Raw genomic sequence first — 16,946 nt, 5'->3', positions numbered from 1 at the left:
GCTATTATTATTATGATACATACACACTCTTCATATCAGCATTCTTGAAGGTCAACGCTAACTTACCCACAAGGGGAAACGAAGTCATTTTTAAACTTGCTTTATTTCTTAATTAACGCCTTATTCAATTCGGTTTTACAACCCCGATTCCAAAAAAGTTGGGACAAAGTACAAATTGTAAATAAAAACGGAATGCAATAATTTACAAATCTCAAAAACTGATATTGGATTCACAATAGAACATAGACAACATATCAAATGTCGAAAGTGAGACATTTTGAAATTTGATGCCAAATATTGGCTCATTTGAAATTTCATGACAGCAACACATCTCAAAAAAGTTGGGACAGGGGCAATAAGAGGCTGGAAAAGTTAAAGGTACAAAAAAGGAACAGCTGGAGGACCAAATTGCAACTCATTAGGTCAATTGGCAATAGGTCATTAACATGACTGGGTATAAAAAGAGCATCTTGGAGTGGCAGCGGCTCTCAGAAGTAAAGATGGGAAGAGGATCACCAATCCCCCTAATTCTGCACCGACAAATAGTGGAGCAATATCAGAAAGGAGTTCGACAGTGTAAAACTGCAAAGAGTTTGAACATATCATCATCTACAGTGCATAATATCATCAAAAGATTCAGAGAATCTGGAAGAATCTCTGTGCGTAAGGGTCAAGGCCGGAAAACCATACTGGGTGCCCGTGATCTTCGGGCCCTTAGACGGCACTGCATCACATACAGGCATGCTTCTGTATTGGAAATCACAAAATGGGCTCAGGAATATTTCCAGAGAACATTATCTGTGAACACAATTCACCGTGCCATCCGCCGTCGCCAGCTAAAACTCTATAGTTCAAAGAAGAAGCCGTATCTAAACACGATCCAGAAGCGCAGACGTCTTCTCTGGGCCAAGGCTCATTTAAAATGGACTGTGGCAAAGTGGAAAACTGTTCTGTGGTCAGACAAATCAAAATTTGAAGTTCTTTATGGAAATCAGGGACGCCGTGTCATTCGGACTAAAGAGGAGAAGGACGACCCGAGTTGTTATCAGCGCTCAGTTCAGAAGCCTGCATCTCTGATGGTATGGGGTTGCATTAGTGCATGTGGCATGGGCAGCTTACACATCTGGAAAGACACCATCAATGCTGAAAGGTATATCCAGGTTCTAGAGCAACATACGCTCCCATCCAGACGACGTCTCTTTCAGGGAAGACCTTGCATTTTCCAACATGACAATGCCAAACCACATACTGCATCAATTGCAGCATTATGGCTGCATAGAAGAAGGGTCCGGGTACTGAACTGGCCAGCCTGCAGTATAGATCTTTCACCAATAGAAAACATTTGGCGCATCATAAAACAGAAGATACGACAAAAAAGACCTAAGACAGTTGAGCAACTAGAATCCTACATTAGACAAGAATGGGTTAACATTCCTATCTCTAAACTTGAGCAACTTGTCTCCTCAGTCCCCAGACGTTTACAGACTGTTGTAAAGAGAAAAGGGGATGTCTCACAGTGGTAAACATGGCCTTGTCCCAACTTTTTAGAGATGTGTTGTTGTCATGAAATTTAAAATCACCTAATTTTTCTCTTTAAATGATACATTTTCTCAGTTTAAACATTTGATATGTCATCTATGTTCTATTCTGAATAAAATATGGAATTTTGAGGGCGGCACGGTGGTGTAGTGGTTAGCGCTGTCGCCTCACAGCAAGAAGGTCCTGGGTTCAAGCCCCGGGGCCGGCGAGGGCCTTTCTGTGTGGAGTTTGCATGTTCTCCCCGTGTCCGCGTGGGTTTCCTCCGGGTGCTCCGGTTTCCCCCACAGTCCAAAGACATGCAGGTTAGGTTAACTGGTGGCTCTAAATTGACCGTGAGTGTGAATGGTTGTCTGTGTCTATGTGTCAGCCCTGTGATGACCTGGCGACTTGTCCAGGGTGTACCCTGCCTTTCGCCCGTAGTCAGCTGGGATAGGCTCCAGCTTGCCTGCGACCCTGTAGAAGGATAAAGCGGCTAGAGATAATGAGATGAGATATGGAATTTTGAAACTTCCACATCATTGCATTCTGTTTTTATTTACAATTTGTACTTTGCCCCAACTTTTTTGGAATTGGGGTTGTAGTAACCTTATATCGTGACTCGTATTGGCAACTAATCGTGATTAAATATGATACTTATCGGCCTGTTCGGTTTTTAGCCGTGTTGAATTTAGATCGTTTGGTCCACGGCAGGCGCCGCTTATCCGCGCGATCTTCACCAGACTTGTGCGAGACTTCGAAATGTCAAGTGTCAGCGCTGCCATTTTGAAAACTGTTTTCCAAACGAAGTATTGCACAAAAACGAGTTTAAATGACGACTACTGCCTACTTTTTTCAAACTTTCCTGACTGCTATAAAAACAAACAAAACTCCCGGCTTGATCACGTCAGCGTTCGAAAGAGGGCGCGCGCGTCTTTTTTTTGCGGTCGCGCTGAAAGAAATCAAATTAAAAGTCTGAAATGTGATTGAATAAAACGCAGCGGCGAAGAAGAAAGAAAGGATTTAGCCTTGATTTAAAAGAACTGAAAGCTGCAGGGACTTTGTGTTGATTAATGTTGGAAATACGCTCAATATAATATGGATTTATCACAAGAACACATTTATTATTTTGAAAACCCACCAGCCAACAGTAATGACGTAAATACCAGCACGACAGACTCGTGTCCGAAAGCGTTTTTTTTTTTTCATTTTACCAATGAGCTCACTATATAGTTCTCTATATAGTAATGTAGGGAGTAATGAACGAGTGAGCGATTTCGGACCCCGGGTTGGTCACTTTTTGATTTCCGCTGTACGTTTTACTTCCGTCTCGCACAGGTCTCAACGAATCTCGTTTACGGCCATCCCTTTGACATACGGACTGATATATTACAGAGCATATTTCAAACACTCATAACTTGCTACAGCGGCGACAAAATAGCGATCAAAAACGCGTTCCGATATTTAATAAAATGAGAGAAATAGAATTTTGATAATAAAAAAATTACCTTCAGTTCCCCTTTAACATGGCAGTGAAGCCACCTTCAACTGGTGTAGCATTCATCAGTCGCACAGGCTAATGACCGAGAAACTAAGATTTCTGTCTCCAGACTCTTCTTCCTCGCTGCACGCTCGCCACAGTACACACAACGGCACGACCTGGCAGCCAAAATTCTCTCAAAATCTTCCATTTTTAATGAAGCAAACCTGGAGGCCATGTTTGTTGACAAATTGTCACAGTCACTCACTAGTGCCGAAGTTTTACATCTCCAGTGTGTCTCTTTTCCAGTTTTTCAATGTCCGTTGGTATGTTTTTCTCTTGGAAATATGTATGCGTGAATATATTAAACGTTTTGGTAGCCTTTCGGGTGTTCAGCGCGTCTTTAGTTTCACTTTATTTATTTAGTGCTTAAACCTAGCACTGGGTTAGCCTCGCGTTCTCGCTTTCCCAGCTGACAAAGAAACGATTGTGCGCATGTGCAGTAGAAAAGAGTAGAAATGAGCTCCGACGTGTGACGTCGTGTTGGCTTGACAACGTGCAATATTATAACAATATTGCACGCTCATTCTCCATTGAGGAGAGTGGCGTAATACACGGAGGATAAGCGATATGATAAGCGATATGATAACGATGTCAGCGAATAATTGTTCATCATTCATAAAAACGTCGTGCTTGTTTCCTATATGTCATAAAAACGTTAAATCAGGCTCTTTTATGAATATTCTGAAAAGTGCTAAATAAGGTCAGATTTCTTCGAAAGTCGAAGAAACGTGAGTCGAAATGCTTTCAGAGTTTATTTCTCACCATGTGTCATGAAAGTGGATCAAACATTCGTTAAAACTGAAAGAAAAAACACTCAACATGCCGACGATCTCGGAGATCTTCATCTTTCCTGTTTATTGACTTCTTATCCAGTTCAAATTACACAGTTAATGCATATGGGATACAAATTATTTACATGTAAACACAAAACAAAACATTTGAAAAAAAAAACCCAACAGAACATTGCATTACACGTCTCAGTGTTGTTGTTTTAGTTCCTCTAGATAAGCTCTCTGGCGCTGATGAGTAGAAATTCATTCGGTCGGAACAGCAGTCGACATTAAACTCGCTCTTAAGGCAAAGTGTGTTACGTTTGGTGGATTCTTCCTTCACACCGGTGGTGTGACGATATACCGATCCATCGATCGATCGATATATACGATATCGGTACGCACTGATATACATACAATCTGGAGTAGGTCATTAACGGTATCGTTAACGCTTCCATTGTGAAAAGCAGAATCGGTGATAATAACGTCACAAACGGAATAAGTCTTGTACAGTATGTGTATAAAAATAAATAAATATTTTCAATTAGAGCTGAGTGGATATAATGGTACAATGCTACTGGAGTTATATACCGCGATAAATAAATCTGAGATAGTTACATGTATCGTCGTTAACGGTATGATGTTATTTCCGAGTGAAATCTGCTACGGATTCTTTTAAAATAAATGTATCATATATTTATATATATGTATGTATGTATGTATGTAGATCACAGTTTTATGTAATAAAATATCAGACGTGTCCACGTGAACGTGATGGAGCCGAGTTACAACCCTGGAAGTTGAGCGTTTTTTACAATAACTCTGATTTGCAAGGTCATGAATGAGAATGCTTTTTGATTTCGGATGAAACGTTGTACTTTTTATCTGTCTATAGCTTGCGGAATGTTCTCGAAACAAGTTCCTGTTCTCGCTTACGTTCTAGCAGCGATAAACGTACGGTCCATTCCCTCAAAAAGCTGAAACGATTACGCCAATGACGAACAGAACAAAACACGTTTCGAAGAAGCGTCAACTCCAAACGCGCTGGAAGTAGAGACTCCTTCCGTGACCGTTAAATAAACCCCACCCACGTGTTTTAATCTGTTCGCCCTGCGAATGAGCTGTTACGATAGAAATGATCGTGAATTACGAACCTGTGATTTGCGAACCTGTGTTTTTGGTTTCCATAACAACCCTGTCACGTCAACAAACAAAATCGCTTAAGGTTACGGAAACGGACACGTCCTGTAAAAGACGTCGCTTTACTTCATGCTCGTCACGTCGAAAAACTGTGACGTCGAGTCAGACCAGGAATTTTATTACACCGTTTTTGCACACACTTTTTTCTTTTCACAGAAGGATATAGATAATAGACTCAAACAAGTTCAAAAAAAAATCCATCATACTTTCATAATATGCTTTTAATCATCAGCTTTTCATGCAAAAGGCCTCAAAAAACCGCTTCATTCACATACACAATGATAAATACGCTGTTTTTCTTAAAGAGTTTTTTTCCCCACCCCCTTTTAAAAAATCTACTCTCAGATAAAAGAAAAGAAAAACGCGACGCAACGCGACACTGGACTGGTCATCGGATAAAGTTTCTTTTTCTTTTTTCTTAATATATTTCTATAAATACATAACAGCGATAAAATGGTATTTTGTTATAATGCTGGTTTGCTTCATTTTTTTTTTCATTTCCATAGTGTTAGCCTGCGTATATAGATATATCGTATATTTATAATCGTTCTGTATAGGATGTCATCGTAAGTCATTGTCAGAGTGCTACACGTTTATAGGCAGCAGTACAATATTTTACAAAAAGAAATACAAACAAAAATAAAAAAGATATTGCTCTTTCATAAAAACTCTATGCAATTTAAGACGTTTCGGTTGATTAGGGGTCCAAGCACTTTTTGTTGTTGTTGTTTTATATATGAACAGTTTGGTTCCAAAACGCGATAAACGCCAAATTTGAAAAATTGAAACGCCAACCACCAAGCCATCAGCAATTATCATATCTTTCTCGTACCATATTCAGTTTGCGCCAAAACGCAATATCTGCCATTGATTTACACACTGCATTACGGCCTTTCATTCCAAAACGCAACAAGCGCCGTCACAGATTTTTCTCAAAACTAGACATATCCATTTGGCCGCCATTGGTGTGGAGTCTTCTAAGATGGCCGCGCCCATGAAGTAGGAAGTCGCTTTGGCACTTCTTGCATTTATTGGACAACTTCACACTGAATTATGAATAATTTTGATAAAATAATACAATCTGTCATGAAAGAACACGGTTAAATGCACTTTAAATAGAAAGAGATATCTAGCATTTTGGGGAAAAATGCCGTGGCGACTTGACAAAAAAATAATTACTTGGTTCAGTTAAAAGCTGTTAATTAGTTCTGGATTTCATTTTTGAAGTTTATTATCATTACGGAGTTAGTCAATAAATTTTAAAACAGGATACAGTGGTTTTCCTTTTAGCACATCTCGCAATCAGAACAAGTGATTTTTCTCAAAACGATGGAATTGGATATATAACGTTTTGGAACCAAACTCTTCATATGCAGATTTCTTAGGCTCGATCTTTCCAGTGTGTCTCAGAGTCCAGATTTTTTTTTTAAATAAACAATCACAGTTACACTACTCATCATGTCATGAAATCTTGCACTGGATTAAAAATCTTCGCTACGGTGGCTGCATCAAAAGATTGAACCCAAAAAAGGACTGGAGTAAAGAGAAGGCATGTGCCGATAAATCATCCATTACGTGATATATCACGAGATAAAACTGTCATCATTTGAAATGCATTTTCAATGATCGTCGTGTTTAGGCACTGTGACTTCCAAGCTACGATTTGAATGGCTAATCTTAATCGACTCTTTAAAAACTTGTCATTTGTTCACGTCATGGCCTGAATGACAGCAATGACAAATCAAATGTTCTGAATTACTCAGAAAACAATGAAAAAACAGTCGTGGTTTCCACAATCAGCGGCAGTAAGGAGCATCGTGATTTAAACACACCGTAAATATCGTCCTTTTCTAATCATTACCACGTCACCCATGTTATAGTGCAGTTTTGCTTTCTAGCTTAAAACAAATAAAACACCATTAAAATAAATATCATTCCGCTAGAGGTTGGCTTTGCCTCATTTCCAAGTCCGAGGAGATGAAGGACATCATTACCGTAATATCAGCATGACATTGACGAACGCATGATTATCCAAGCTCTGAAGCCAGCGAGCGATCGCAAGTAAACGAAATACGTATCGACAGCACAACATGCGAGAACACCAGAAGGGAGCTGGTTCCAAAACGTTCCACGTGCAGGGAATTCCTTTGAAAAGTGATAAACCGCAAGAACAATTTCTGCGAAATGAAAAGGTCATATCGGCACATGCCTGGGTGGAATAATCATCATCAAACAATGCCTCAGTTATTAATATTCACAGTTGCAGGAAATAGTCTTTGGATTGAAGCAGGATGTTTCTTTCTCTCTCTCTCTCGCTCTTGTGATAATGCAGCCCGTGAAAGCTCTATTTATAAAACAGCATGAACACAAATCCAATAGCGAGGCCGCCATGCTTTTCCTGTTTTTTTTTTTTTTGGATAATAATAATAATAATAATAATAAAGTCTTGTTCAAGTCTGACGAATAATAATAACACTTTGATTTGAACCTCAGTTAATGCTGGTATGTTTATACACTGGCCCTTGATGCTTAAGAGTTATTGCATTGGAAATACAACTGTGTCTCACTCTCTCTCTCTCTGTCTCACTCTTTCTTTCTCTGTCTGTCTGTCTCTCTTGGTGTCCCTAGTCACAGTCTGATTTCTGGGTGGTAGCTCTCTCCATTTCCACCCCATCATGATGGTTGTATCATCCTCATCCCCCCTCCTTCTCCTTCTCCATCTCTCACTCCGCCTCTTTTTCTCCATCTACCTCCTCTCCTCCACCCTCTTCCCCACCCCACCCCTCAGTCGCTGTCTGATTTGTCGTCCTTGGTGGTGGTAGCGTGGTTATACAGGCCTTGGGCCATCAGGTGCAGCGCTAGCGTGTTCTTGATTCCGGAAGCCTTCTTGATTTTGGCCCTCTTGTTCTGGAACCAGATTTTGATCTGCGACTCGTTAAGGCCCAGCTCGTTAGCCAGGCTCTGCCGCCGCTGCTCTGTCAGGTAGCGGTTCGACTGGAACTCCGCCTTCAGACGCTGCAGCTGCTCGGCCGTGAAGGCGGTGCGTGGCCGCTTGTCCTCCTTGCTGCTGCTCTTCTTCTTTGGTCTGCGGGTTCGGGGACCTGCGGTGGGCGTGGCTATGTTGAGTTGGAATAAATAACAGCAAGGCAAGGCAGTTTGGAAACAGCATGCTTACGTCAGCAAAATCACCATTGTGTTGAATTAACACCTTAAGTCTAGCGTTTAATTAACTCTTGGTGTTCAAATGATACATACCCTTCCATCATATCACCGCCTACACAGTTCAATTAACACTCACATTAGCTCTTTAAAATGTTGAATTTAGCCTCACAGTGTTGGTTTAGCACCTACAGTGCTGAATTAGCACTTACCGTGGGTCCGCAGCATGGAAACAGTTACGTCCCTTACTCAGCAAAATAACCAGTGGTTAATAAGGACAAACCCTTATTGCGTTCAATTAGCGCCTCCAGTTACAGCGTATAATAAACACTTACAGCGTTTGGTGTTCAAACGACACCTATACCGTTTGCGTACAGTTGACCTAACACTTATATTAGCGACGGAAATGTTGAATTTAGCCTTACGATGTAGTATGTCCACTTGTGTCTTGCTGCACTGTATAAATTAAGCTCATATCAGCTCAGGATAAAATGGCTGAGCCAAACTCTTCAATTGAAGCCCGTATTTTGCTCAAAACGGAGTTGTATGACAAGTTACGCAGGTTACGGACCGGGACACTGTTAGCATACCTTTTCTTACGTCATTTTGAACAAAATCCAACCCAAGCACCAACACATTCAAATGGCGTATCATTTAATACAATGAAATTTTTGCTTTAGTAAAATCTGGAATTCAGAAAACTAAGAAAAGAAAAAGCAAAGATGTCCCAACACTGTTTTATCTTCTTCATTTTTGGGCTGCTTTAATTCCCTCGTCTTTGAAGATGTGTTATGGAAATGGTGTTGGTGTTCAAACCTCGCAAATATTACTACCTCACCAATACTATTATGTTATTATGTAAGTCCAGGAAATGCAGAATTCTAACACACCTTCATAGATATAAAGTTGGGGTCCCAGGCCTTTGCTTTAACATTAACCTTAACGCTTGGTGGCTATTCACTGTAGAAGTTGTTGGTCAGATGCTGCTGTGGTTGTAATTATAACACTGGGATTTTTTATTTTTATTTTATTTTTGGCTGTGTGACGATATTTTGAATGTGCACAAATAGTTTGCCAATTTGTTTTGACCCACATCCATCCATCCATCCATTAAGGTCTATAAGCTACTTAGTAAAGCAGTCATTTATAAATATTAGGCTGCTATTGGTGTTCGTTTGAATCTCGGGTAATTGTGGTTCAGTATTGTCGAGTTTTCCACCTAAGCTTCAAAGTTCCATCAGTAATTCAACACAAGGTATATTTTTTTTGCTATATATATTTATCTATATATACAAACAGCTTCACAATGATGTATTGGTAAGAATTCACCTGATCAGCTTGTAAACTGGTTAGAATCCACTGGTTGAGGACATGGCGAGGGTCTGCTAGCTTTAATCCTGACTTTATTCTTGTAAAAGGGAAAAAAATTCCTCTCACGTGCTAGAATTCCTATGGATTTTGCGTGAACTTGGATTATAAAGTAACAGTATAGTAGTATATTTCCAGAAGGATATAGTAGCTATAATAAAGGATATTGTTGCTGGGGGAAACCTCTCATGCGGTATATTCATGAATATTAACCACGGGCTCCATTTTGAGATTTTTTTTTTTTAACATGGTGGAAATTTGGATTTGAAATCGGATTGTTTTCCTTGTGGTCTGCTTTAAAGAGCAAAACACAAATTCAGCGCAGTCGCAGTATCTTGTGATTTGGGTCATTAATTTTTTTTTTAAATCAGATAAAAACCTGACAATGTGAAACGAGTATATTTTACAGCCTGTGTATATCCAGTGTCATATATTTCATGTCACCCCATTTTAAAACACATATAAACTAAATATAAATAGCTGAAATATATATATATAGAGAGAATAAACATTTTAGTAAAGCTATTTATTTCATCAAGGCAAAAATTCTGCGCCAAAACCAGCCTTGGCAGGGAAAACTGCGTTATCAAAAAAAAAAAAATTCTCCAGTAAATACTGATTAGAATAACTTTGGATGCTTTGGTAAGGTTTATCCTATTTTTATAACCATCATTAGCTGATGTGTCGAATGTATTGGCACCCCTACTTTGGTTTTTCAAGTAGTCGGGGCATTATGCATCTTGGTTGATTTGTTATTTCATTGCACAGGCATGTTTTTTTTTAAATATATATATATTTGTATGCGTTCAACAGCCTTTTTTAAAAATTTCATCCGAGAATGAAGTACTACTTAAATCCTTTCTTTCTTTCTGGACCATTGTGTATGACTGGAGCGAGCCAAAGGCATCCTGCAGTCCATTGTCCCAAAAATATGCTAATGAACTTGGAAGAAGAAGAAGACAAGATGAAGAAGAAGAATGGCATCGCAGAGGAAGAAATCATTTCTCTTATGAGCCTGGATTATACAATCTTACTCATAGGAGTATAGATATAACCTGGCTTCTACCGTAGAATCTATAGAATATATTAGTATAGAAATACTAGCTAGCAAGTCATGAAGGATTTTCTGAGCCCAAATTTCAATCAATCTCACGGCAATGATGTTATAGCAATCGATCAATCTTTTTTTTTTTTTGTTCTAATATGTAAATTGAAAAATATAAAAGTTATAAATAAAAACTGATGCTATGCAGCCTCATATGCTAGTATTATACATTTATAATTTATGCACAAAAAAGATTCCTGTTTTTATCGTAGTGGGGGGAAAATGCGAACAAAATTCCTTCACACACCAGTATAACATATTATTTTGATGTTTTTGTGATTAAAAAGGCGAGCTAGCTGGGATCATTTTAGCTAGCTAGCTGTATTTCTTACAGATTTTCTACCAACCTATAGAATAATAGAATATAGGCTGTTTCATTGGCAGCTACATTGCTTGGCTTTGATTTTTATTCATTTATATATTTATTTATGGTGTTTCCCCCCCCCCTCCCTGAATTAACCAAGCTAACTTGCTGTTGTTAGCGATATGCTAATGCTATTACCCTGAATGAAATAACGTTGATTGAAAACAAACAAACCAAAAAAACCCGTCCTGTCAGCGTTAAAAGCTCTCGACTCGGGAATTTAGGTCATGTTTTACACAAACATGGCTACTTTTTCACCTCAGAGAAAGATATAAGACTCGTCATATTTAAGTTTTATTAACTTTACGACGCGTTATTAATGTAAACTTATCGCTACGGTCTGTCAGAAAATCACCTCAGGAAGCGAAGCTAGCAAGCTAGAGCTAGCCAGTTGCTAATCTGAGGTGTTCGGTATGCTAATGGAGGGGAAAAAAACAAAAAAACGAGTGAGTCAATAAATAGATAGATAAATAAATAATGCCACTGCAGCAAAAGTGTGTAGAATTCAACACTGTAAGGGTTTATTCAACACTAAAAGAGTTAATTCGATATATATATATATATATATAAATATATGCTGTGTTTAAACCGACAGCTGGAATGTAAACACTTGCTGTGTTTCAGCCCACAGCAGTAAACAAACCTCACATTTAAGGCTCAAATTATTATTATTATTATTATTATTATTATTATTATTATTATGTAATGATTGAGTAGCTGCTAATCCTGTAAGGCTGTACAGTGGCCATGCTGATTGCTGTGCTGCAGCCTATAAGCTTCACTCTATACTTTAACTGTTTGCTCTCCACAATGCTGCCTTATATTATTATTTTTTTAAACCCAGAAAAGATATATATATATATATATATATATATATATATATATATATATATATATATATATATATATTATTGGGATTTTAGCTATTATTGAATTAAATTCCGAACGTTAAACGCTTATTTTGCTGGAGAAAAAATGTGTAGAGTCCATGTTTTAGAAAGACTCAACATTTCTGGTGCATTATTATTATTATTATTATTATTATTATTATTATTATGTGACACTGAGCGCTTTTTTTATTGTTTTGATAACTGGGTTATCAAATTGTATCTTATTGTGCTGATAACACATTTTATAGCCTGGAATATTAATTAATTCGTTTGTTTGTTTGTGTAGAATTTTATGATTCAACATCCATTCGTAATAATTTGGACCGATTTGGAAAATTTTATATATATGTATTTCAAATTCTGATCCACTTCTTCGAAAAAGTTATTTTATCTCTAATTTTTTATTACATTTCTTTTGTGCTTATTTGTTTTAACGGATTAATATTCGACCTATTGGAGTTGCATAACTTATTTTTGGGGGGCAAATATATAGATAAATAAATGAACAAACAAACAAACAGATAGATAAATAAATATGCTATCAATATATATATATATATTTCAAATTCCGATCCACTTCTTTGAAAACGTTATTCTATCTCTAATTTTTTTTTGTGCTTATTTGTTTTAACGGATTAATATTCGACCTATTGGAGTTGCATAACTTATTTTTGGGTGGCAAATATAGAGAGAAATAAACAAACAAACAAACAAACAAACAGATAGATAGATAGATAGATAGATAGATAGATAGATAGATAGATAGATATGCTATCCATATATATATATATATATATATATATATATATATATATATATATATATATATATATTTTTTTTTTTTTTTCAAATTCTGATCCACTTCTTCGAAAAAGTTATTTTATCTCTAATTTTTTTGTGTGCTTATTTGTTTTAACGGATTAATATTCGACCTATTAGAGTTGCATAACTTATTTTTGGGTGGCAAATATAGATAGATAGATAGATAGATAGATAGATAGATAGATAGATAGATAGATAGATAACTATTTATTTCGAAGGTGAAAAGATGTGTGTGTGTTGCTAGTTAACCTGGTTCTGTTGTTTATTCTGAGAATTCTGAGGTTTGTTTATTTATGTCTGTTTATTTTTACATGCAGAGCGAGTGAGTGTACAATAACTGGACAAAAATTCATTCCGTCTAGAAGACACGACTTCTATAAGGTTTTTGTTTTTTGAGGGTGTTCTGAATTGTCCTCTCTGTGTTTGTGTCCCAGTGAGAGAGCAGTGATTGAGCTGTTATACCTGCTGAGGGTCTGTCCGAGTAGCGCGTGCAGTAAACCCAGGCGGGCCACAGCATGGGCTGGTTCTGGGTTCGAGTGGACGGGTTGGGCTGAGAAAGCTCCGGCTCCGAGCTCAGGCACTGCTCCTTGCTTTCTCCTTGCACTTTGAGCGTCTCGTGGTCTGCCACACGCGTGTCGGCTTTCTTCCCGGTGGACGTGCTCTCTGTGGACACCTGTCCCACCTGTGCACCCTGTCCCGGGGCCCCCGGGCTGCTCTCACTCCTCCTCAACACACCTTCCTCCGGCTTTTTGCGTCCGAAATCCGGGCGCAGGATGTTGTCGATGAAAAAGTTGGTGAGGCGGTGAGGAGGCGGCGGTGGCTGAGGATGAGGATACGGAGGAGGCGCGTGTCCCGGAGACGGAGCTCTGAGCTCGGACTCTCCTGCACTCCGAGCGCCTCCTCCGCCTCCTCCTCCTCTCACTCTCTGCTCATTCTCATCCATCCTGACGCTCCCTCTCTTTCTTTCCCGCACTTATCAGGCACTTTTTTAGACAACACAAACCGACTGCGCTCCACTTTGTTCGCTTTAAACAGAAAAACAATTTCAAGAAGAAAGAAAAGAAACAGCAAGAACCATAAGATGTAGCTAGAATAGGATAAAAATAACAATCAGCGTGGATTTTGGACTGTGAACAGATCTTCTTCCTGCTTCTTCCATAGTTTCGGATCCTGTGTGCTCGGTAATAAATATTTATAACTTAAAAAAATTAAAAAAAAAATCTAATCTAATGTCCTGAACAGCGGAATAAAAAGAAAGAGCAGAGCTCCGAGTGAAGCAGGTCTGAGTGAGGGAACTCCAGCTCGGAGCACTAGAACAAGAAGAAGAGGATGATGATGAGGATGATGATGGAGAAGGAGGGGATCCGCTCCTCCAGGATCCGCTCCTCCTCAAATACTTTTACTCCAGAATTTTTTTTTTGTTCTTATTTTTTATTACGAGATCTCTCCCCCCCCCCAGTGACGTTTCACTCCGGTATCCAGGACACGTGCCTTCAACCAATCAGATGGAAGGAGAGCTTGTCACGTGATCACGCTTCTGGAGTAACGGGGCAGTGTTTTCGTTCATGTTTCTTTAAACACATAGAGGAACACCAAATTAACAACACACACACACACACACACACACACACTCGGACCCTGGGCTCTTGCCCCTGTCCCCCTCAGAGCTGATGTGTGCCTGGCTAAATGGAGTAGTGGCTCGTACAGGGTTGCCATATTGATAGGCTTTAAAAACCCTCACTCCAAACACCTGTAAGTTGAATTCCAGATAAACTATTTCATATTTAACCTGGATGAAGAACTAATAAATTAAAAAGCGCGTCAGTTATCCATCAACTCACGACTTAGTTTATTCCCAGTGAATCCTGGAGAGGAGAGGCAACATAAAAAAAAAAAACCGATCTGGCAACCTGCAGGGAGCTTTATTCCGACTTTCATCGAAAATAATTTGTCTGATTTTTATAAACATTCATCTGATTAACAATGAATAATTAAACAGGACAAAAATTCTCCTAGTATGTGTGTGAGTGAGTGAGTGTGTGTGTGTGTGAGAGAGAGATTGTCCTCTCTCTCTCTCTCTCTCTCTCTCTCTCTCACACACACCAATCAAAGGTTTGTGCAGTATGAGTTCTGACAGCATGCAAAGACCATGTGAACAAAAATCACACCCCAAACCACACAATCTGTCTTTCTAACACACACACACACACACACACACACACACACACACACACAGAGAGAGAAAGAACTGATGAGCTTTAATTCTTCACTAATAATCTAAAGTGTGTGATCTGCGTGGCGTAGATAAGCCTCCATTCATCTCTCTCTCTCTCTCTCTCTCTCTGTATTCTAGTGTGTGTGTGTGTGTGTGTAATGAGAGTGTAAAGCTTTGAGGTGTTTATGTGAGGACGCAGTGAAGCAGAGAAACGCGCCGAACGAAGACAATCACTTTAATCACTTGAATACTGAGGAATAATTAACACCAGTAACGTCATTAAGACCATTAACCCCAGTGGCATCATTAACACCATTAACAACAGTAACATCATCGATACCATTAACACCACCAACGCCAGTACCACCAGTACCAGCTGCATCCTCCTCACTTCCTCTGGAGAAGGAATTAAACACAGATGTCTGCTGGAGGTTTTACCACTTAATTTGTTACTGTGTGTGTGTTTGTGTGTGTGTGTGTGTGTTTCACAGCTCAGTTTCTTTTCTAAAATGTTTCATTATTATAAACACGACACTGTTTTACTTTCAGTTTACAGAAACTTCTCTTCTGTAAAGACATCTCACATTTCATCATCATCATTATTATTATTATTATTATTATTATTATTATTATTATTATTAAACCTGTTGTTTGTCTGAGAGCTGACTGATAAAAATGTTTTATAATTTATTTTCCGTTAAAGATACACTAACTTTAAAAAAGTAAAAAGCAAAACAAAAATTATAAGAAAATGTATTAATTTTCTCTTTGCTATTTACACTCAGATTTTTTGTAACACACGTAAATAAAAACAGCAAGTAAACAACAAATTAATTTATCAACAACAACAACTTCTTCACTTTCACGCAAACGAGCCACAGTTTCTCTACTTGAATTCAATTAATAATAATAATAATAATAATAATAATAATAAAGCAGAGCAGTTGAGTAAATGATCTCAGTGAAAACCAGGTGATGGAGCTCCAGGCAAGAGGTCGCAGCCCTTTCTCTCCGTGTTTGACTCTGACTCGGAATAAAATCAGGATCTTTCCTGTGTCCGAGAGGTTCTGGGTTCAATGCGGAAACTAGAACCTTTATTTCTGATCCATGAAATCATTCGGGTGTTTATTTATTTATTTATTTTGGTCGTGTCTTATTCCTGTATCACAACTTCTACTCTTTCACTTCATCCTATTTTGTTTGTTTTCAGGGGGAAAAAATCCAATAAAGAGAAGATTCAGATCCGACTGGAGGGGATTCATTTGTTCTCGTTTCTCTGAGGGAGAACCTTTACACCATCTGGTTAGAACCCACATCCGAGGGCCAACCCAGAGTAGAACCAGTTTCGGAAAAGTTTGTGCTTTTCTGTTTCACACAAGACAACAACAACAACAACAATAATAATAATAATAATAATAATAATAATAATGTTTGTTGTCTTTTTATTTCATACTTAATTGTCTTAACAATACACGTGAAAATTGTAGAAATAAAATGTATTATTATTATTAATTGATCAGAACTTTTGTTTTTCACTTGTGGAACTCTGTAAGTGTATTACCTGTGATAGATGAAACAATATCATCCCCAATTCCCCATAATGAAGAAGTCTGACGTCACACTCCCCCCCCCCCCCCCCCCGGTCCCTTGAGGAAAGTTAGAGGGTCATCCGGGGGCCCAGCACACGCTCAGTGTCATCACTGTGGGCTTCAGCTCCTTATTCTCTTTATCCGTTTCCGTCCACACTGAAACTTCCTCCCTTGCAACAGTGATCCATTTAAAACAAGGTCAGTAAATATTCAGTATCTTGTAGCACATTCAGTATTCTGTTTCCAGATCAGTTCACGCGTAGGACGCCAACCCGGGCCGCTCAGATTTTCCTCGTGTCTCGTTTCTTCCATTAAAGACACGGACTACTCAGACGTTTTCAATTCATCGGAATACTGTAGGCCAACTTTTCGTCCTAATTTAGAAAAGACTCTAAAGAGAAGCGCA

At 38.6% G+C, this 16,946-nt stretch overlaps 1 protein-coding gene across 1 annotated transcript; it reads right to left on the bottom strand.

Moving 5' to 3' along the window:
• Positions 1-7,812: 7,812 nt before the first annotated feature.
• en2a (engrailed homeobox 2a) lies at positions 7,813-13,679 on the bottom strand. The gene is made up of 2 exons (XM_060917642.1): positions 13,199-13,679; positions 7,813-8,129 (listed from the first exon to the last, which is right to left on the bottom strand). The coding sequence occupies exons 1-2, from the start codon at positions 13,677-13,679 to the stop codon at positions 7,813-7,815; spliced, it is 798 nt and encodes a 265-aa protein (XP_060773625.1).
• Between the last annotated feature and the right edge of the window lie 3,267 nt (positions 13,680-16,946).

The sequence above is a fragment of the Neoarius graeffei genome, chromosome 1, assembly GCF_027579695.1.
Source record: "Neoarius graeffei isolate fNeoGra1 chromosome 1, fNeoGra1.pri, whole genome shotgun sequence".
In the NCBI taxonomy this organism is placed as follows: Eukaryota; Metazoa; Chordata; class Actinopteri; order Siluriformes; family Ariidae; genus Neoarius; species Neoarius graeffei.
The sequence above is the reverse complement of the archived record's forward strand: the minus strand, read 5'-3'. Positions and strand labels throughout refer to the sequence as shown.

What these genes read in the sequence shown, in the direction of transcription:
- en2a (XM_060917642.1), bottom strand. Translation starts at nt 13,679, where the DNA reads ATGGATGAGAATGAGCAGAGAGTGAGAGGAGGAGGAGGCGGAGGAGGC. An exon ending in CTCGGACAGACCCTCAGCAG is followed by an intron (nt 8,130 to 13,198) that starts GTATAACAGCTC and finishes CGCCCACCGCAG; the next exon opens with GTCCCCGAACCCGCAGACCA.